Source organism: Adiantum capillus-veneris, chromosome 1 (genome assembly GCF_014529385.1).
Source record: "Adiantum capillus-veneris isolate H3 chromosome 1, ASM1452938v2, whole genome shotgun sequence".
NCBI lineage: Eukaryota > Viridiplantae > Streptophyta > Polypodiopsida > Polypodiales > Pteridaceae > Adiantum > Adiantum capillus-veneris.
Genome location: NC_140931.1, coordinates 140,365,337 through 140,388,458, shown reverse-complemented (window position 1 = coordinate 140,388,458; position 23,122 = coordinate 140,365,337). Strand labels below are relative to the sequence as shown.

Below are 23,122 nucleotides of genomic sequence, written 5' to 3'. Positions count from 1 at the left end.
GGCTTGAAAATTCTCTTTAATAGTAGCTGCTACAAAAAATTGTCGTGCTTGGCAATGCCTTGGTTGATATGTTTTCCAACGGATCTGAAGTGAGGGACTCTTTCCAGATGCAATCACATACGCGTGCATCTTGAAGGCATAAGTTTATACACAAGATGCCAATGTGGGCCTCTCTCCATATAATATCACCTACGTGTCCACATTGCAGGCATGTGTCTATGCAAGAGGCTGATAGGGACACAAAAAATGAGCTTTTTATTGTTGTTCAGAGGTTGTTGAAAAAAGATGTCGCGCTTCGCAAAATCTTGGTCGATAATTATGACATGTGTGTTGCGCTTCAGAAAAGTGACGGTTTCTCACCAACCGAAGTCTCTTGGAGTGCTTTTATATCCAATTATGTCAAGCAAGGGCAGGTGAGGAAGCTCTGAAATTAATTTCAAAGATGCAATATGACATGGGCATGTTCTTCATGACCATTTTGCCCGAAATGTTGCTTGTCGATGCATTAAATGATGGGAATGGTGTCTCTTTCAATGCATTGGTAGCGGGATACGCACTGCAAGAGCAAGCCCAAAAAGCTTTAGGCTATTTTCATCTTTCTATCTGCAGTGTGGACTCCTTTAATGCACTCACTATGGGATGTGCGCAACAAGAGCAAGGCCAATGAGCGATACTGGAAAGAAGTTGTGCTTGGCCTTGCCCGGGACTATGTGTAGTCACATATGGTGATCTTCAGAACTCACGAAAGGATCTCTATCCAGATGCAATCAACTACACCTACACAAGAATCTGGAAGGCATGCGGATCAGCAGATGCAATCACGTACACAACCATAGATATTAGAATTCAATCAACGTTTGTTGGGAGTACAATTTCATGTTTGGTGGTGGTTTGATCGATATGTATACAAAATGTGGTGTCCTCACAATAGCACAAAAAACTCTTGAAGGGTATCCTCCCTGTGGTGTCGTCTCTTGTAGCGGGTTAAGTGCAAGAGATGCCCAACATCGTTGATGGAAGGAAGTCCACAACATCGTTGATGCAAGGAAGTCCACTGACGATAGACATTCAATCGCGCGGTGAGTAACATTATCATTTTTTATTTTTGACACTGAGAACGCAATTAACGAACGCATTGAAAATTGCACGCTGCCGTGGGAATGGCACGTTCCCTCGTATTGTAAAACTTGGGAAAGATTGTGCAAACTCCCCCATGCAAGGAGACTTGCACGTTTTCTTTTTTTTGAAACATAAAAAATGGAACAACAAACAATGAATTGACATCTTGTATGATCATGAACATTGAGCTTGACAAAACTCTTAACACTCCTTATGGTTTTTAGCGAGTTACTCCTCTGAAGCATTACAATCAGTAACCAATTTTTGTGGAGGTACACAACTGAACCACGACGATCACTATCCTAAACACTCTCAGGTAAAAAAATCTAACACTCTTTCGTGGAATCTCTCTCTTCTCTCTCTCTCTCTCTCTCTCTCTCTCAGTTTCCAATAATTTGTTCGATCTAACATAGCTAACGAAGTTGTCTTAGATGTATCGTTGTAAGATGAAGCCAAGAATGCTATGAAATAGAGCAAGGGCTTGTTACTTAAAGTTGTAACCTTGCGCACACATCCATTCTCTATTTCAGTGGCACCAAGCTCTTAATGCTAGCTCATCAGCCTTGTGTCTTATACCGAAGTAGCCCATAATGGCCACCATCACCTATAAAAGTATGGCTGGCTCCACTCTTTATTCATCCAGAAGGTGAACGCACTTCTGCAACAAAGAGATACCTCATCTGTGCCAGGGTGCTTTTCTTGGACATTGTCCGTTGTCAATACCAATGACGGACTGAATGTGAACTGTAAGCGTACCCATTAAAAACATGATGCAAACATAAACAAAGATAAACTCCTTTTTACATAAAATCCATGAAGGCACCAACTCTAAAAAAACAATGGTGTTAGCTCTTTCTATGCTAGCATTCGTAGTTTAGTTCCAAAAACCTGACCAGTATGTCTCATAAAGAGAATGTTGGAAAAAAGGTTCCATGTGCTAACACTCGAAGAGTATCTGGCCCGACCTTCTCGAGCACTGCCATTTGGTATCCAAAGTCCAAACCGCCTGCTTCATTTTCACTCTTACCGCATACAAAATATATATTTTTGAAAAATACAACAAAAGGAAAAAAATATGGGCTTCAAGTACAATCGTAGTTCTCTTTAGAAGAAAGTAATGGGACTTGGGTGTATGGACAAGCTCGGACACTCTTTAGATCAGGAATATTCTTATGCTCGAGCTTAAAGATGGACTTGTATTACGAACTTTTTCCTTGGTCATCAAGAGCTGCTAGATGATATACAAAAGCGCTACGGCAATCAAAATCACAATTGTACAACATCGTGATCGAATGTCCCCTCGACCTGAGTGCCGCATGTTATAAATGGTCAGAGAGCTAGCTTCCAACAGGCTGCTGAGATGCCCCTTTGGCTTTTGCAGCTGTGGAAACTGCAGATGTGGCTGCGGCCGCAGCTCCAGCAGCAGCACCCGCTGCAGCTGCTGCAGTGGGAAAAGAGGGGGAGGGTAGTGGCACATGTGTTGGGCCTGTTTGCTCCCTAGCATTTGAAGAGGACTTCCCTTTAGCCAGAAGCTCCCTTATTTCTGTTGCTGTCATCGTCTCCCGCTCTAACAGCGCCTTTGCAAGCATGTGCAACTCATCTATATGTGTCGTCAAGATGTTCTTTGCATCTTCGTACGCCCTCTGTAAAAGCTCCTTAACTTCTGTCTCTACCAGCAATTGGGTCTCCATGCTCATGACCCAGTCTGAATTTGCCACAAGACCCACTGCTTTACTCATGCCATACTTCGTCACCATCTCACGGGCAGTCTTAGTTGCAGATACCAAGTCCGATGATGCGCCACTAGTCACCTCACCGTCACCCAGTATGAGCTCCTCTGCAACCCTGCCTCCCATACATACAGTGATGCTTGCCAGCATTTGCTTGCGCGTTAAACTGTTTTGGTCCTTATCAGGAAGCTGTACTACCATTCCCAGTGCCATTCCCCGAGGAACAATAGTCGCCTTATGGATGGGAATGGCACCTTCAATGTATATTGCTACGAGGGCATGCCCCCCCTCATGGTAAGCTGTTATCCGCCTCGACTCATCTGTTATAACTGCAGATTTCCTCTCGCTGCCCATCAAAATTTTGTCTTTAGCATATTCCAGCTCTGCCAAGCCAACAGATATTGCACCATCCATAGCCGCCTTTAACGCTGCGATGTTCACAAGATTTGCTAGGTCAGCTCCTGAGAATCCAGGCGTCCCTCGAGCAATAACCGAAAGGTCGACATTATCTGATTTCTTAACCTGTAGAATGCTTGTAATTTAAGAAGTGCGAACTCCCTCAAAAGAAAATAAATGTAGCAATTCAGAATACTAAGCTTGAACCTTAAAAGCTAACCTTTGACATGTGAGCTTCTAGGATCTGTCTACGACCCTCTACGTCTGGGTTGGGAACCACTGCCTGTCGATCAAACCGTCCTGGCCGCACAAGAGCCTTATCAAGAGATTCAGGAAAATTGGTTGCAGCAAGTACTATTATTCCTTCATTCTGCTTAAAACCATCCAGTTCCACCAAAAGCTGATTTAAAGTCATCCTTAGATATTGTTGATCCCTAGGGTTACGTTTTCCACCAATGGCATCAATCTCATCTATGAAAATGATACAGGGTGCCCTCTTTTTGGCAGCTGCAAATAAATCACGAATCCTGCGAGCCCCGACTCCAACATACACTTCTTCAAACTCACTACCACTGTTATAAAAGAAAGGAACCCCTGCCTCGCCAGCAATGGCCCGAGCGAGCATAGTCTTTCCCGTCCCTGGAGGACCAATCAAAAGAACACCTTTTGGTAGCTTACCACCCAACCGAGTAAAGCGCTGCCAGCAAGATACTTAATCACAATCTTTTCACCAATCAAATGCAGATTTCCAAAAAGACAAAAAAATGACAGTAGACCTTGGGATCCTTCAAGTAAGCCACAATCTCTTCAAGATCTGCCTTTGCCTCGTCAACACCTTTTACATCACTGAACTTGATCTTAGATTCTATAGTTGGTTGCACTTCCTCGCTCAGACCCAGCCCTGCCATTCAAACAGAACTGTCAGCAAAAGGACTGAAACAAAATGGCAGAAAAAATCTTCTCACCTTTGCTAATACCGCCTTTCTCTTCAATAAGTGCTCCAATCCCAGAGACTAGAAGGAAAGACAATGCCAAGAACCGCACAGTCCGCCAAAACTGCTGCTTGAACCCACCTTCTGAACTAACAGTATGAATAGGAGCATTTGCACTTCCTAAAACACCCTCTTTAGAGGCATTACCCATCATTCCTGAGAATGAATGGGAAGAGCCGGTTGAGGAGGGTGCAGAACCGCGCATCTGCTCTCCAACCCGAGCTTTAACCCCTGCACTGAGATAACATGACTATAATTAAACAAATAAAAGGAGGAGGAAGATCAATAATGTATGGTTCTATGACAGACCTTCTTGTAGAGTAGAGAGCAGTTCACTGTTGTCCAACTTTTTCGCACTCACTAGAGCTCTTACATACTCTCTCAAAATGCGGGGATTATACCAGTGGTGAGGCTGACTATGCTCATACCAGCGTATAACACGATTTGGCTCAGTTTCGTTGTATTCTTTCAGCAGGGATACCTCAGGATCATCCCCGTTTTGTCTTATCTTATGTACAGACTTATTTGTATACTTAGAAAGCAAGCGCCTTTGTTCATTGTAAGTGCCTGTCACGGATCAGGAAAAGCTTCAACATACAAATCGAAGCGAATTGCAAACTCGTGTGTTTGCAAAAATTGCCTTACTAGTGGAAAAAAGGTAAGAGCCTTCTGCCAAAATCATATAAAGAGTGATACACCGAACACTGACAATACTTTTGACTTGTTTTCCCCATCTCAAGTTAACTTCTCCTTTAATTTAACCAAGTAATGGAAGATAAAGCCAATACTCATACAAACACACAGACTGCCAAAAACTCCAATCTGCCTACTACTAAACGAAACACAAAAAATAACGGTGAGAGATACTATACACTGCCCAGGCTTGTTACAAGAACAAGTTCACTATGCATTGTGGAAAGAAAGGGCACCCTCCTTTCCAAGTGTCAATCAAAGTGTCACCGATTTTGGCCATTGCAGGGCTGGTCTGCAACTGTCACCCGATCTGGCCCATAGCCAGGTCACGGCTGAATATCTGCAAGTGTTGAATGCATTGATATGCTTATTGATTTTGCAGGAATCACTTGAGAAGCTGCAGGAGAGCAGCAGGAGACTCTGCTCGTGAAGCTGACATGTGCAAGGCGCCAAGGAAAGGGAAACTGGCAGAGCAAGCAGTGCAACCCATAGACAGGCAAGGAATACTGAGAAAGGAAGAAAGCTATTCGGGCCTAGCATCTGTAGAGCATGCACGGCAGGTGGACACTCGGATGGCTCATACAAGGTAATTGGGTCCTATAGATACTCTCCTCGAAGACCAAGCCACTCAAGGAGGTCGGCGAGTTATCACATAGCACAAGTAGAGGCGAAGATTCCAACAATCCAGTCACTGAGAAGTTGACGTTTAGTAAGTAGGATGGTAAGATAACTGCTGCCATGTATCTAGCAGGTGATGCCATTAATTGGTATCAAGCTTTGCAGGAGTCATAGTTGGTTGACCATCTTGAGCATGCCGAGGAAGGCATTCCCCTCTCTTTCAGTTGGGGCGACGTCCAAGACAAGCTCAAGGCGCACTTCGCTCCTCTCTTGCAAGTGATCAATAAGATGCCTCGCAAACCCAACCCAATGTGGGGCACGCACACCCACGTGATCAGAATAGTTACTACGCCGGGTCAGCAAGGGTCGGGTACTCGTCAATGGCAGTGCAAATACTGTGGGGAAAGCAAGACAAGTACTATTCCTCTTGTTCTCAAGCATCTTACACGGATAGGTACTACAAATCATTGCGATGGTTGTGAGAAGATTCCACCTCTAATCAAGGAAAACCTAATTCGAGAGCATTTCTCTTTAGCATTGAGTGCACCTTCGAGGGGGTCTTCGATTTCACAGGATGCATTACTTGGCGACCTTGGTGACAATCCAAGAGATGGAGGGATGGGTTCTGGCTCTCAGACTATTGTGCCCTCCAGTGTCGGCACTAGTAGGAAAGAGCTCATGTAGCAAGGCATGATGAGGAGGACATTGGGGATGAACGGTCTAAGCTCCCACCAATGCACCGAGGCAGACCACGGGCCTTCACGCGTAAACTCTCAGTCTTGGGTGAAAGAGAGACAAAAGATAGCAGAGATGGAGATTGCTCGAACTCTTGTAGAGTGCAATATTGCATTCAATGTGCTTCGAATAGATCAATGAAAGAGAATGGTCAGAGCCATTTCTCAAGTTGGCCCCACAGAGTCGTGGACTAGCTTGGATTACAACAAGATGCATACAAGTATGCTAGATGAGCAGAAAGCGGTCATTGACAGAGCAATCACTCCAGTACAAGCTGGGTGGCAGACTTTTGGGTGTTCGATCATTTCTAATGGATGGAGTGATGTACATAAACGCCACATCATCAACATTCTAGTCTCATCTTGCCTTGGTACGTACTTTGTGAGAGCTGTGGATGCCGGAAAGGCAGGTGAGAAGATCACTTCAGAGTTCGTCTACAAACATATTTATCAGGCCATTCTTGAGGTGGGAAAGGAGAATGTGGTGCAAGTTAATTCAATCTCCCCATTTGGCTGTTGGCATCTTCTCCTTGTGTTTTTTGTTCTATCTCTGCTATTTCAATGTACATTGTTTGGCTACTTGCAGGTTGTTACCGATAATGCTAGCAATTGCAAGGCCATGGGTGATATGGTAGAGAGGGATTTCTCTCGCATTGTGTGGACTCCATGTGCCGCCCATTGCCTAGACTTACTCATGGAGGACATAGGCAGTATATGCGTCGTCCCATTCATGGCATGGCGACTATACTCCATCCCTTCTACAAGAAGCCCGAGATTTTTGGAAACATGGCCTTGTTGACCCTTCGTTCAGAGTACCTCAATCTCATGTTTAGCGAGGATGAGCAGCTGATCATAGATGGTGAGATGTCAAGCTTCTGAACAACTTGGGTCCTACTTTCATGAGGAGTGTTGCAATGAGACCCGAGTTTACCAAGCTTCCCCTCAGTTGGTGGCAGAACTATGGAAGTTTAGGTCTTCCACAAATTTGCAAGCTCGCTCTACGTATTCTCTCTCAGGTACTCAAGTTGTAACATGTGAGTTGTGCCTAAAATGTCTGGGTTGTGCACTTTTGTCCTCTAAAGATTTGCACCTCGTGTACATTGCCATCAAGATTGTTCAGCTGGCGCTTGTGAGCGCAATTGGAGTGCATATTCCTTGGTGCACACGAAGATCAGGAACAAATTGAGCACGACCCAGCTAGAGAAGTTGGTGTATTGTCGAGTGAACATGAGGCTAGTGCGCTCTTTCCATGCTTTGGGAAATCCCAAGCAGGTTTGAACTTTGTTCCATGCTTCAGTCCACTAAAGGCTCGTAGATAGACTAGGTTGAATTACTTGAAGTATCTTTAAATCTTTACGGTTTTTTATCAATGTTGGTGCAGGTGGATCCTACGGAGGTGAAGATGGTTCCAGACCCTACAGTAGAGGAGATAGATACTCATATCAGAGACGAGCAAGAGGAGATACTACAAGAGCTTCATAGAGAGCTGGAGAGTGTGGATAGGTGAGTCACCAGGTCACGCGCTCGGGCCTTGAGCATCCCTCTCCAACAGGAGGCTGCAGATCTTGACAGTGCACGGCGAGAGAGCATTTGGATCGGGAAGCTTCCAGTACGCAGACCTCGTGTTCGAGCGAACCTAGCTGTTCGTCTCCTCCAGACTTCAGAGCAGGGTGATCCACATGAGGATGATGCAGACACACCAGGGGACCCACGATTTACAGAGCCAGAGTATGATGATGAGGGCAATGTCCCCATAGAGGCAGAGATGTCCTCATCATCATCTTCATCGTCCTCTCATGATGAGGATGGCTTTTGAGTGCAGTGTTGAGTGTGCAGTTTTTAGTGCTTACTAGTTATTGGAGTCAGAACTTCAGACTTCAGTCTTGGATTTATCATTTTCATGATTCACTATGTATTTATTTTGATGCTCTTAGTTTTATGTGACCATGACAGCAAACATCTGATACTAATTGTTTGTAGACATTGATCAATGGTTAGCTAATCTCAGCTTTGCGTTTTCATTGTTCGGTTAGAGTCGTGGACTCTAATTTTTGGCATTTGTAAAAGTGTACTGTTGATTTGCTAGTTTTTATTTGAAGTCTTGGTGAATGCATAAGTAAATGTATGAAGTTCCCCCTATTTTAGGCTTTGTGAAAAAAAGGACGAATTTTTACGTACCTTTTTATTTGAAGTCTTGGTGAATGCATAAGTAAATGTATGAAGTTCCCCCTATTTTAGGCTTTGTGAAAAAAAGGACGAATTTTTACGTACCTAAAAACTCAATCCATTCTATACTACGTACCTTACGTATCGAATTTGTAGCGAACACTACGTACCTAACTACATGCTTTAAGGCCTCAAAGCCTTTAAATATGAGCCTTGGGAGTTTGTTATGTTGATTGGGTGCATGGTTGCATGGTTGCATGGTTGCAAAGCGACTCCCTGACAATTGTACTGCTAACTTAAGGGACAATGCTTCTTGGGGTGGAACTTTTCCACTTCGTGTCATTCATCTATATGTGATGGTCTCTCTTTCGAGTTCTCTTAAAGGAAGATAAAGCTCCCGTAGTATGGGGAGAAGAATCTCTTGAAAGGTGAGGGAAAGAGCTGGCCACAAACCCATAAGTCATTTTAATTTTGGAGCCCCAAAAAGCGCTTGTTGTTTTGGTTCAGTTCGGTGATTGTTGCATGGATTCAACCGCCTCGCTAGTGGTTTGCCGGTTACAATTGCAACCATTCATCACTCAACTCAAGTAAAACTTGTGTCGAAACAACATCCTCGTTCACATGAGCCCACACCATAGTAGCCATGAAGTTCTGAAATGTTTCGTATGAAACAAGTTTCGAAATAGTTTCGCTAGATTAAGAAATGCAACCTCAGAAGTTTTGTCAACAACTATGAGTGACGAGCCATAAATATGCATGTGCAAAGCTTATTAACGTAATGGCTTGATGCAGAGATTACTTATAAAAGACTAGGAGAGAGTCCAAATTTACAGAGTTACCCGGAACGCGGAACGGGAACGGCGACGGGCCTCCCTGCGGAACGGGGGAACGGGAATGGGCCCGGAACGGCAGTCTAAAAAAACACCCAAATATTATTTTTTTTAGCGTTATGTGTTTGAATACAAGTAGTATTAGAGTCCTTTGACTCTAATACCCACAAAAAACACGATTCGAAGACCATTTAACCTTATTATGACTTGATTGGGATGTGAGGCGCCCAGAGTACATAGCCAAATGAACAACAATGAGCAAACACAATGCCCATAGTACATACACAATGCTCTCAAATAATTGCAAGAGTAGTAGTCAGAGATAACACTTTGGAATTAATTATGGCTAACATAGTAACAAGCCTCAAGGGCCGCCAGCGGCCAAGGTGCTACAAAAAAACCAAAGGGGGGCAAAGTTCAAACCAGACTTCAGTGACCACAATACCAAAAGACTGAAGGTGACAAATACCATAAAGATGCTAGTAGCTACAAATGGCAAAGAGGGCAAGGCTCAAGCAGCCATACAAAAAGGTGGATAAATGGCAAAGACTCAAGACTCAAGAGCCACTAGCTTGAGAGGCCTCCCAATCCGTAGTAGCCGGCTGTAAATCATGCACATCCTCCCATTCCTCATCATTGAGGTCTAGGTCCGGCTCGATCTCAGCCACAGATGAAGTACCTGGTGTTGGTGGATGTGCATCTCCACTCGCCTGAGAAGCCTCTTGCTCCATCTCCCACTGTGTAAAAGGATCTGTTTGTTTGTCTGTACTCTTGCAAAGCATTTTCAAATTTGCGCTGACGAAGACAAGATCATTAGCCTTCTCCACTCCAAGCCGATTTCTCTTCTTGGAAGCAATGTGGCTAAAGGTACTCCACAATTGCTCCAAGCATGAGGTACTAACTGACTGGCTGAGAATACGGATCGCCAATCTCTGAAGCTCAGGGCCATCATAGCCATAGTCCTCCCACCAAAGCACTGAACCTATTTTCCTGCGATCAATCTGAGCATCTGGACTGCCAAATGACCCCCGCATCTCTCTGTACTGTCTCAGCTGATCTCTGACAATGCGTCGCCCATCTCTGTCTAGAACCATCTTGTTTAAGATCTCTGTAAATTGGTTCATGACTTCCCTATCTGTCTCTTGCCTTGCACCTTGGAACTCTGGATCCACCATGTACGCTGCCCCGTGTAAAGGAGAGGCATATGAATTCCACCTCGAGCTGCAAAGCGCATGGATCTCCTCATATCGCTCTGCGTTCGGCTCAAGCTGTGCAAGCTGCTCAATCATGCGGTCCATTGCCTCATAAATCTTGCCAATGCAAGGATCCATGCCATCCAGAACTCGAAGCAAATGAACCACCGGTTTTACCTGTGCATCTAGACTCTTGAGCTCCTTTCAGAACTCAAGATCCTCTGCCTTATCCTTGCACAAAATCCCTGCAACTGTCTTTGCATAGGGGGAGGTGGTGAACTCATCACTGATGAAGACCTGTCGGACCGCATTTTGACATTCAGACCACCTGCGTACAAGAAGAAAGTTGAATGCGAAGCGGGTATCTGAATACTTTAGAAGCACTTTGCCGCCCGACCTCTTGAGGTACTCACTCCGAACCAAGTTGTGATTGTTGATGAAAGTAACCATCTTCACTGCATCAGCAATGACTGGAGCAATCCAGTCTAGCTTGCCGATGTCTTTTAGAAGGTTGTTCAAGCAGTGTGCCATGCAAAAGCACACTCACATGCGGATAGTGGCCCTCTATGATAGCTGCTGCTGCCCTGTTTGATGCCTCCCCATCTGTGACAAAGGCCACCACGTGTTGCTCACCGATGGTTTCTATGGCCGCTGTCCACTCTGCAGAGAGGACATCGGCGGACTTGCCACTCTCAGTGGCATCATGAGAGTGCACAAAGTACATCTCTCCACTGGAGTATGCGACGAGACCATGGATAGATCTCTTCCTTGTATCGCTCCACCCGTCAGCAATGAGGGAAACGCCATGTTTTGCCCAAAGACGTTGAATGTTGAGGGTTGCTTGCTCCACAATAGCCTTCTCTCGATCGAGCAAGGTGGTTCGGAGAGCCTCTGAAGATGGCGGCACATAGCCGGTGCCATACTCTCCTATCCGTTGCACCATGACTTTCCAATACTCCGACCTATTTCGATCAAACATAGAAGAGGTTAGTATCAAAAAAGTGGAAACGACGATAACGTAAGAAATGAGAGAGAAGATTGATGAATCATAAAACAATGAACATACCTCGCTGCGACAAATGGGATATGGTCGTGATAGAAGAATCGGGCCACGGCCGCATCCACCTCTTCCTTCTTCTTTGGGTCCCAAGAGGTGGCAAGGGTCTTTTGGCGACGAATTGGACCTTTTGAAGATGCACCAACACCTACACCGGGTAGAGAGGAAGAAGGGAAAATGAGGGTCTTTGGATCAATACCTTTGCGTACCAGCTTGGCTTTATGGTTGAATTGCCGATCCTTTTCCTCGAGCTTCTTCCTCTTCTCGATGGTTACATTGGCACAAAATTTCACCTCATGTCCCGGCACTCAAAGAAAGTGTGCCCTCACTTTGTCATGCCCCCCTTTCCGCGTGTAAGAGCATAGCTTGCATCCCCATGCACGAGAACCTCCCGCCGCCGACAAGGTGCCCTCCGAGGTCACTTCATCCCACCACGACCATTCCTTCGCCTTTTGAGTGTTGCCCGCATGAACGGAGGGGGTTGAACGAGAAGAACAGGCCATGGATGATGGATTATCCGTGAAAGAGAGAGCTTGATCTTGAACTTTGAGAGAGAGAGAGGGCTTGAGAGAGAGAGGCTTGCCGCTTGATTCCGTGAGAGCTTGAAAGAGAGCTTGAGCCTTGAGCCTTGAAAGTTGAGGGTTAGAACTTAGAAGTTAGCCCAAGAGAGAGAGAGGTTGAGAGCTTGAGCCTTGAGGCATGCCGCGGTGCCACACTATGGCTTGAGAGTTGAGAGCAAGCTAGGGAGAATGAGCTTGGCTTGAGAGTTGAGAGCAAGGCTCAAGCAAGGGAGAATGGGCCTTGAGGCTTGATGAGTGTGTGAAGAATGGGGGAGGAGGGGGGCATTATATACTTTTTTCACAGCTGAAAATGGCCGTTGGCTGCCCAACAGTCATTTTTTTTAATTTCAAAAACTGCCGTTGGGGCCGTTCCGGTGGTCCCGTTCCGGTGACAGCTTTCAGCCGGAACGCCGTTCCGTTCCGACGCGTTCCAGAAACTTCCAGCCGGCCGGAACGCAGTTCCGACGTTCCAAGGCCCTAAAATGACGTTCCCCGGTAACTCCCCTTGAGTTGAGAACCCAATAAGTGCGTAAGACCATGTGACATAGAGACTAATAGGTAGCATTCACCTTCGAAATGTTTCGAGAGGAGTTTCAAAACGTTTCTAGTTTCTTCATTTAAGAGACGAGTTTCTTGGCAACTATGGCCCACACTAGTGGAATAGATTTTAAACATAGACAATCACACACAACAAATACGCATATATACGAGTAATAAACAAATCCTATGGTTCCGTAGTCTGTCCTAGCACACATACCCTGCTCAATCATATGTTTACACTATTTACATAGTATGTTCAGCACACATACCTTCCACAAATCATGACTATATGCTGTTGACACACCATGCCAACCATATGTTTACACTATTTATACAGTATGTCCAGCACACAAACTATCACAAAGTGATGACGTGGCTACGGACAGCAGAAACCCTAATTTCTGCCAGAAACCCTAAAATTCCTGCAAACCCTAATTTTTGCCAAAAACCCTAATTTCCGGAAATCACGGAGGCTATTAAAAAAAAAAAAAATTTAATTTTGGAAAATGATGAGCGACGCAAATTTTGCTTTTTCTCTACAATATGAGAAAGAGAGAGAGAATGCTTTTGCTTTCAAGTTTTGACTCTCTGTGAGAGAGAGAGAGCAATTGCTTTTGATTTGAAGCTTTTGGGGCTATGCTTTTGGGCATCCCTTGTAACCTTTAAAGTAGTGGTGAGGGCCTCACTTCTCAGAGCATCTGGACGCAAAGTCTGAGAGTGAAACCCTAGCCACTCTCTTGTACTTTGATCTGATTAATATAAAAAGAAATACCGAAAGGGGCGCCAGTCTTTGGGGTCAATATCTCTAGGCACGGAACTCCGCCGGGCCAGTGTACATCTATTGTGATCTGTGACTTGTTTTGAAGTGGTTATTTGCTGCTGTCGCGGTTGATTCTTGACTTGGAGTGTCCAAGTCTGTTACAGTGGTATCAGAGCACGGCCGATTTCTCTTCTACGGGAAATCCGATCCTCAATTTTTTTTCCGCGGCACTTATGGCTTCAGGCAATGATCAATCGACTCCCTCTGCATCTGGAGATGCGGGCAGGGATCACAACGAAGATTCTGGCACGGAGTATGGCCTGCCTAGACCTACTCAGGCGGAGCAGCAAGAGATGGAGCGTCGTCAATTGATTGGCGATGCAACAAAGATGATGCTCAATTTTGCCAAGGACCCGAAGATGGCAAAATATATGAACTAGACCTCTTTGGAAGAGGTACAGACGGAGTGGCAGAGAACCACAACACCACTCCCAAAACCCGCTCTCAAGAAACCTTCTGCCTCCAAGAAAATATACGGAGAAGGAACTGGAGAACGTGGTTGATACACGTATTGCCCAGCTTTTTGACGCGCAAAAGAAAGCCAAAAAGCAGGGCAAAAAGCAAAAGAAAAGCACTGACTTTCCAGGTTATTTGGGTCATCAGTCAACTTTTGACAAGGCAAAGAAACAGAAGAAGCGTGTCAAGTTTGAAGGCTTACTCAGTTCTTCTTCTTCTAGCTCTTCAGACTCGAGCGAAGAAGACAGAAAAAAGCAAAAAGCGAAGCAAGACACAAAGCTTCGGAAAGGGCAAGAAAAAGGCAAAGAAGGCTACATCTCGCCCAAAGACTAACAGTTCTTCTGAGGACTCGTCTACAGACAGCTCAGATTCCGATGACGAAAAATTTTATGCGAACAAGAAGAATTTTTACAAACCTACCCAGTATGACTTTCTCGAAGATAAAAGCAAGAAAGTCCGAGAGTTTAAGGAAGGTGGCCACTCGATCAAGTTTGATACTTTTTCAGGATACTCAGATGCTTCGAAGGCTTTGTCTTTTATACAACAGTTTGACATCGCTTTCGCGGGAGGACGCTATTCGGAGCACTCCAAGATTCGGAGAGCTGCCTCTTACTCTAAGAGGAATGCTCATACTTGGTGGTCCATGCTTCTTTTAAACAAGACTGCGCCAATTAAATGGCTGAAATTTAAGAAGCTTTTTATTTCTTCTTGGTTGACACAAGAATATGAATGAGATATACGAGCTGCTTGGAACCATCTTCGGATGACCAAGAAAGATACCGTCAATGCTTACTGTGAAAGATTCTGGAGCTCTTTTCTACCCGCCTCTTCATTCATGAAGATCTCGTTCAGAGAACAGATTGAGCAGTTTACCTTGGGTCTACCTACAGAGATCCGAGATCATTGCTTGGAATAGAAGTCAGCTTCTATTTGGGAGTTGATGAGTCATGCGAAGCGGCGCTTTGCCATTCACTCTGGCAGTCTGACCTACCCCACAGATGAGGCCATGACACAACGAGCCGAACAGACTTCTGGGAATGAAAGTAGAAAGAAAAAGAGCAACCCAGAGAAAAAGGATGCACGACCCAAGCTTACTCCTGAGGAGAGAGCTCGCTTCATCAGAGAGGGGAAGTGATTTGGATGCGGGGAACATGGACATATCTCCGTGAAGTGCCCTAAAAAGACACAGAAAGAACAGAATGATAAAGACGACGACAAGCCTGAGAGTTCCAGAGCAGCTGAGGAATGTGGCAGAAAAGGCAGATAGAAAAGCAGAACTGGTACCACATGGCGTGGGACCTGCACCGAATCTAATGAATGAAAGTACAAACTTTGCCGCTTTTGGGGCAAAGTGAAGGATCGGGAAGCTCTTTTGAAGGAGCCAAGGCCAACTTCTTTTCACTTGGAATTGGCAGCTTGATTTGGAATTACGCCCGACAGACTGACGCCACAGGCGGCGGAGGTAGTTCGACTAGCACCCGGATGGGATGTTGCCATTACACCAAGCATTGGCAAACTTCGTTTGCAATGACACGGGCATTCAGGGCACGCGAGTGACGTTCTACTCAGGATCCCTTGGTACCACAAGAACTACGCCGTGGTTGACTACCAGGCCGAGAAAGCGACTTTGATAAATGAAGGGCTTAGAGATTGTACTTGATGAACTTCAGTTTCTTACTCATTCTTTTGGGAGAGAACTGAACGATGGATAAAGGTTGAATATGTTTTGACCTAATCAAAAGAACGCTAAGATTTTTCTCCACACTCATGCCGATTGCTTTTCAGAGGGCCTGAAGATCAAACCATTGATCTGATACCTGGAAGCACGCCACCGAATCGGCCACCTTACCGTGTGAGCCGAGCACAGAATGAAAAGATTATGAACCCAGCGAAAGACCTCTTGGAAAAGGGTCTTGTCCAGCCTAGTACTTCACCGTATTGCTCTCCAGTGTTGTTGGTTTTGAAGAAAGACGGATCTTGGAGAATGTGCATCGATTATAGCACTCTTAACGAAATCACCATCAAGAACAGATTTCCGATTCCTAGGATCGATGATATACTCGACAGGTTACAGGGATCCTCGTGCTTTAGCAGGATTGACTTGAAGAGTGGATATCATCAGATTAGGATAGCGCCAGGAGATGTCTACAAGTCAGTTTTTCGGACGACTTTTGGGTTATTTTAGTTTTTGGTGATGCCTTTTGGCTTAACCAATGCTCCTGCGACATTTAACCGGATGATGGACAGGATTTTTCGAGAGTACAGGCTATTTGTTGGCACTTTCTTTGACGACATCATTGTTTTCTCCAAGAATGTGGCAGAACACAGAGATCATCTGCTTCAAGTCTTTCAGGCATTACGAGATCACAAGTTAGTGATTAATGCAAAGAAAAGTGAATTTTTCCTACCGGAGATACACTTTTTGGGACACAGTGTGTCAGCAGCAGGAGTGCAAATGGACCCAGCCAAGATAGAGACTATCCGTGATTGGCCCGATTTGAGGAATGTCCATGAAGTTAGAAGCTTCTTGGGACCGTGTTCGTACTACAGGCGGTTCATACGAAAGTTTATAGAGGTTGCTTCCCCTTTGCATACCTTGACACAGAAAGGAGTACCTTTTCCATGGGGACCCACGGAGGTGACTGCCTTTCGGACATTGAAAGAGAAATTGACTACGGGACCTATTTTGACTTTGCCGGACTTGCAGAAGTCATTTGAAGTATATTGTGATGCTTATGGTTGTAGTCTGGGTACGGTCTTGATGCAAGAAGGCCATGTCATAGCTTACGAGAGCCGTTTGTTCTCTAGGCCGGAGATGACAGCACAAATTTATGAGAAAGAGCTTTTGGCGGTTATCCACGCTCTTACTCAGTGGCGGCATTACCTACTCGGAGCGGATTTTACTGTCTTTACAGACCATCAGAGTTTGCGCTACTTCTTGTCACAGAAGCAGCTTTCGGAAAAGCAGATGCGATGGGCGAACATCTTGTCACAGTTCCACTTCCAGATTGTCCATGTGCAGGGACAGAAGAATGTGGTGGCAGATGCTTTGTCTCGGAAACCGTTGGTTCTGGCTATTTCCGCGATACATCATAAGAGCTTCAAGGATATGGTCGATCAGTATGCCATAGATACAGATTTTGCAGATATTTTCACACGGATACGAGATGGGGAGACAGTAGCTGGATACTCCCTTCGGGAAGACTACTTGATGAAAAAGACTATGTTGTGCGTTACACAGCCGTTGAGGGAAAAGGTTATGACTGAATGCCATTGTCCACTTTTTACGGGTCACCGCGGCATTGCTACCACCATGAAAGGGGTAGAGAGATACTTCTTTTGGCCGTGACTCAAAAAGGACGTGGAAGAGTTGTGCGCAGTATGCCAGAAGGTCAAGTTTGACAGGCATAAGGCACAAGGATTGTTACACCCTTTACCCATACCCACCCGCCCCTCGGAAAGTATTGAAATGGATTTCATTTTTGATCTCCCGATTACACAGAATGATCACGATGATTTTCCGATTACATGGCACGTCTGAGACGATCGTCTCCAAAAGAGACCCCAGATTTATGAGTTTGTTTTGGGAGGCAATTTGGGAGAACATTGACACGCGGTTGCAGTTCTCGTCATCGTCCCACTTGCAGACTGACGGGCAATCTGAGATTGCCAATTCAGTGGTTTTAGATTTATTGAAGTCTTGTATCTCGGATCAGAAGACTCAATGGGAAAAGAACTTACCTTTGGTGGAATTTGCCTACAATAACACGATACACTCTTCGACGGGGAAGACGCCATGTGAGATTGTTGAAAGTGCTGCGAAGGTTCCATCCTTCCTGAGCACGAAAGATTAGATATTGGAAGCGGATGAATATTCGCGAGATTTGGATACGGCTTTTGCCAAGGTTCGCGAGACTTTGCAGGAGTCTCAAGAACGATGGAAAAAGGCAGAGGATCGCCATCGTCGCGACTTGAAATTGAAGGAGGATGATTGGGTGCTCTTACGTTTTGAGAAGGCACACCTACGAAAGAAAAAGGGAAAGGAGAGGCTTTTTCCAAAGCTTAGTATGCGATACTACGGACCTTTCCAGATCACTGACAAGATAAATGATGTCTCCTTCCGATTGAAACTGCCAGATACTTGGAGGATTCACAATGCATTGCATGTGAGTCTCTTGAGACCTGTTAAGGGTGATGTGTCTGATGATGGGGAGCCTGATGAGCAACCCGAAGTGGAAGAAAACGAGGAGATCCTTGTTCCTGAACAGATTTTGGCACATAACAATACGAAGATAGGTAAAGTCCAAAGGCGGTTCTTGGTTAAGTTCAAGAACTTTCCTGCATTTGATGCGAAGTGGATGGAGGAGGAGGACCTAGCAGATACTCCTCGGATTGTGAAACTTTACCTCGATGTTTTGGTTTAGCATAGTCTACTCCAAATGGAACCCAGAATTCAGCTTGGCCGGAGATCTGGTGCAGTGGGATGCACAAGAGGGGAGGGAGTCACTCCGCTCCTTTGTCAACAGATGCCTCGAATTTGATACTAAAGTCACTGATGTCTCTTTGAGCTTCAAGGATTAGCTGACAGTATTCTGTTGGATGACTTTATGAAATGGAAATCCTGATAATGATACTGATTTGTTCTTGACTTCTTGTGAGTGCAGGAACTGACAGACGAAATGACTGCAGCATTTCGGTCTGATTGATCTCGAATAGACATGGTTGCAATAGGGGTTAGTCAATCGGACATAGTTGAGGTCCCGATTGGACCTAGATGTGATTGCTAGCTACATTGCCGATAAATCATGGTCTAAGATCCGAATGAACGTTGAATGTCATGTGATGTCCTGTGATGTCTGGTGATGTCCTGTGATGTCGTGTGATGTGACTGTCGATTTTGTACATGTGCTAGATGTGTGTTCCTAGTACGTAGGTACTAACAGTCAGTGTCTGCTAAGACGGTTTATCGCTTTTGTCAGTTTTGCAGGCGTAATCGCGGTCGATTACAATGCTTTCAAGAGGGGGGTATGTCACAAAGTGATGACGTGGCTACGAACAGTAGAAACCCTAATTTCTGCCAAAAACCCTAAAATTCTTGCAAACCCTAATTTTTGCCAAAATCCCTAATTTTCGGAAATCGCAGAGGCTATTAATTTTTTTTTTTTTAATGGAAAATGATGAGCGACGCAAATTTTGCTTTTTCTCTACAATATGAGAAAGAGAGAGAGAATGCTTTTGCTATCAAGTTTTGACTCTCTGTGAGAGAGAGAGAGCAATTGCTTTTGATTTGAAGCTTTTGGGGCTCTGCTTTTGGGCATCCCTTGTAACCTTTAAATTAGTGGTGAGGGCCTCACTTCTCAGAGCATCTGGACGCAGAGTCTGAGAGTGAAACCCTAGCCACTCTCTTGTACTTTGATCTGATTAATATAAAAAGAAATACCGAAAGGGACGCCAGTTTTGGGGCCAATATCTCTAGGCACGGAACTCCGCTGGGCCAATGTACATCTATTGTGATCTGTGACTTGTTTTGAAGTGGTTATTCGGTGCTGTCGCGGTTGATTCTTGACTTGGAGTGTCCAAGTCTGTTACACAAACCTTCCACAGATCATGTCTATATACTGTTGACACACAATTCCATAGTATGTCCAAAACACAAACCTTTCACACAACATGCCTATATGCTCTATATTTCAATGATTACTTAGCATGCCAGCTCACATACCTGTCACACATCATGCGAGATAACTTTCCATTTTATTATTATTGCAAAAAGTGAACTAAAAAAAGAAAGAAAGAAAAGGGTTGCTGGGATACTTTAAAAATGGTTTTTAAGAAAATTCCATAAGCTGGGATTCCTATTACTTTAGCTTCATGTACAGTATAGGAGACTCCCAATGGTTTCGGTTACCCAGAAACCCAAGCAAGTCACATTGAATAGATGAGACAAAAATAACATCCCATTAAGGTCAACAATTATCTAAAAATGGAAAGGCTTATGTGCTGAAAATGAGGTTCGACAACACATTTTGTTCGAATGTGTTTATCTTCCTAGCAGTAGGCACCCATGCATCCAAAGAACTTTCTAATTGGTTTATTTCTATTAGTCAAGGATGCGCTCTAGCAAAGAGAGCTATGTAAAAAAGTGCAATCAGTGTCAGGTCAACAAGACTAAGCGCCATCCATTAGATATCCTCAAGGGAAAGTATTTCTAGGGATTTCATGGTTAGCTTGCTTGCTACATCCATTAGATATCCTCAAGGCAAAGTGCTTCTAGGGATTTCATGGTTTTACAAGACAAAACCTTCTACTTAATAAATCAAGACCTACAAGCTTCCGGCTGTACCAAATTTGGTCGAACACAATGTATCTTAAAGATCAAGAAACTGCATTCAATTAAAACCCGGTTCATTTCTTGTACTCCTCCTTGTACAAAGTTTGGCAATTTTGCACCTTTGTCTCAAAAACAGTAAGATACAGCATGAAATTGTAGAGTCCAGTCACAACAAAACAATACTAACTACATTAACAGCAGGGCTTACCTTGATAAAGAGCCGCATAACCTGAGAGAAACTTGTATGGAGATACTTGCACCAAAGGTTGCCCACGCTTTGATAACAAGAAAGAAACATAAAAATTTTAGAAATTCTACAGCTCTGAGCTGTGATTTGATAAATTCATAGTTAATGTCATGTTTAAAATACAGCCATTTAAATTAGCAATAATTTATTTATGTACCTCTGTGTATGCGTGCTTGTGTGACACACCAAGAGACACATACATGCATACACACACACAAACATCCACATACATATATGAGCACGCTTACCCACATAAATGGACATCTATATTGCTACACGACACACACACTTGCACATACATGCATCAACTATGCATGTGTGTCTATTTTGGTTATCGAATTCCTTTCAATGCTGCGACAAGTTTCGTATGCACACACAGAAGTCCATGAGTACAAATGTACAGTATTAAACATGTAAAAAATAAGTATAAATGCACCTATATAAATGTGCATGTGTGTTGGCAGGTGTGTATATGTTAAATGCATATCTAGCACACACATGTAAATGTTTCTATAGGAAAGGCCACACTAGGTCATGTGTGCTTCATGACCTAGCTTGGCCTTCTGTAACTGTTTTACAGCAACAAATTTAGTGCTAAAAAACTATTTCCTGCCAAAGATTCTAGAAGGTGATAGGACTCACGTTTTTTACAAGTTGCCACCACGCCATTGTTGTCTATGCAAATGGAAGTTTATGACAGCTTGGTCCTGTAAAAGAGTAAGAAAACAGGAGTACTGAATCCCCATAATATTTGGCACATGAAGGCAATGTAACACTTCAAACATCACATCCTATAAATGACCGCATTTGTGACGCTCTCAAAATCCAGAACGACAAATAAATTGTACCATATGAAAAGAAATCAGTTTGCAGTGAAAACGAATACATGCACCCATGGTTATCTATGCAAGCGCTTATCATTCTGGCAAATTAATGAATTGAGAACGAGTAATTTTCTCCTTCGCTCAAAAAAGTGGAAAGGAGGCAAATCCCACAGAAACCTAGACGAAGACTGACAACAACATCGAGAAGATAAAACGCATTGGCACCTTTCATGAACTCTACTGATGGATCGCTCCACTGCAAAAGCCTCCCCCAACTTCCATGAAACAACAGAGAAATGGAAAGGTACCTCTTCAAATCCGATCGAATGTCGTCAGTTGTCCTGGCTGTTGCCGCAGCTCTCGTCTGCTCTTGCTATCTCTCCCCGTAAAATCTGTCCCAAGCGACGAGGGGATGTATACAAATATCTAACCTACGAGATTTGATCTCGACACCTTTTTTTTTTTTCCAAAACTCACAATAGTGAGTGAATTATATTAATCACCACAAAAAATTACAATGTCTTGTCATGCTCGTGTTGAGCCATGACATCATCCAGGGACCATAATTACATCGGCAGCGATCCCAACCAGCTCGCCCCCTTATCCTTGATACAAAAGGTTCATTATCATGTTCTTCTGAGATCTTTTAAATACCGATAGCCAAGATTTGCCCCCATCCTAGGCATACCCTCTACTGACAACAAGGCACAAATAGTCCTAGACCAATCCTCCGAGTGTTGCTTGCACCCGAGCGTCCAAATTAGCACTTTGTTTCTTGTATAATTTCTACGAAGCTTGCCACCTCAAGACCTCCTTCAAACACACGGCGGTTCCTGATCTCGACACCTTTTAATCGAGAGAACTTTGAGAAGAGTGCTCAATTGAAAAAAGACATAAGTTTTTAATAATTGAAGCTAAGTAGGGGGTACCCAATCATTCGTATTGTTTTATTATTGGGAATCAGGGAAGATCCGCGCTGGCAATCGACGAAAAGGGAAGTAGGCATGCTCGCAAGCAGGTGGTGACCGACAGGGGAGGGAGGGAATTGCGAGGTAGGCAAATGGCACCGTGCGAAGGCGACATCCAGGAGGGGCAAGATGGCAGCGAGGCGGGGGTCAACGCGCCTTTTTTCTAATTTAAAGGATCCTTGCTGATTGCAGCTGCACACGCTTGCTTGCCTAGTTATTGGGCTTTAACTAGAGCTGAAATGCTGGAGGTTGCAGTTTCGTGTCCTGAGTTTCCCTTTTGAAGGGTAGGCGTCTCCAGGTAGGAGCCTAGGGGGTGAGCCTCAAGTTGAAGGTATCTGAGAAAGTAATTAATAAACTAACATCCGAGCCAGTAGTAGTAGGCCAGTAGTAGGGTCCTCCGATTTCAGAAAAAGGTAAAACTTTGAAAAAACATGGAATACTCCATGAGAAGGAAATTAAAAGATGGAGGAATAGTAAAGTTTTTGAAAGGTCTCTTGTAAAGAATTTGGAAGGTCAAAAGGTGTTATATATTAAAAAGGACTCTTGTTACAATCATAGCATATTGTTGCTCGCATTGTATTGTGACACATGATTGTTACTCGAAGCATGCTCTCTCTCTCTCTCTCTCTCTCTCTCTCTCTCTCTCTCTCTCTCTCTCTCTCTCTCTCTCTCTCTCTCTCTCTCTCTCTTTGTTGTTGTCCATGTGAGCAGGGCAATTGGTCGCTATGCTTTGTCATTCTTTGTGCGGCAATATGCAATGTGTGTGCCATGCAATGCTTTCTTCTCTCGACATTGCATGTGCAATGGATAGTGCAAGCCAAGACGAGCATGCAACACACTCTACATTC

General features: G+C 44.3%; 1 protein-coding gene across 4 annotated transcripts; it reads right to left on the bottom strand.

Moving 5' to 3' along the window:
- Window positions 1-1,892: 1,892 nt before the first annotated feature.
- Window positions 1,893-21,758, bottom strand: LOC147465689 (ATP-dependent zinc metalloprotease FTSH 4, mitochondrial-like). Of its 4 annotated transcripts, none has more exons than XM_086521415.1 (8): window positions 21,615-21,758; window positions 21,125-21,189; window positions 20,444-20,510; window positions 4,547-4,804; window positions 4,211-4,468; window positions 4,022-4,146; window positions 3,466-3,942; window positions 1,893-3,371 (listed from the first exon to the last, which is right to left on the bottom strand). In XM_086521415.1, the coding sequence occupies exons 2-8, from the start codon at window positions 21,149-21,151 to the stop codon at window positions 2,457-2,459; spliced, it is 2,127 nt and encodes a 708-aa protein (XP_086377541.1). In that variant the 5' UTR covers window positions 21,152-21,189; window positions 21,615-21,758; the 3' UTR covers window positions 1,893-2,456. The 4 variants fall into 4 exon arrangements, with proteins under 4 accessions (XP_086377541.1, XP_086377544.1, XP_086377545.1 ...); XM_086521418.1 differs by having other exon boundaries at window positions 21,532-21,679; XM_086521419.1 differs by lacking the exon at window positions 4,547-4,804 and having other exon boundaries at window positions 21,615-21,757.
- Window positions 21,759-23,122: the final 1,364 nt, after the last annotated feature.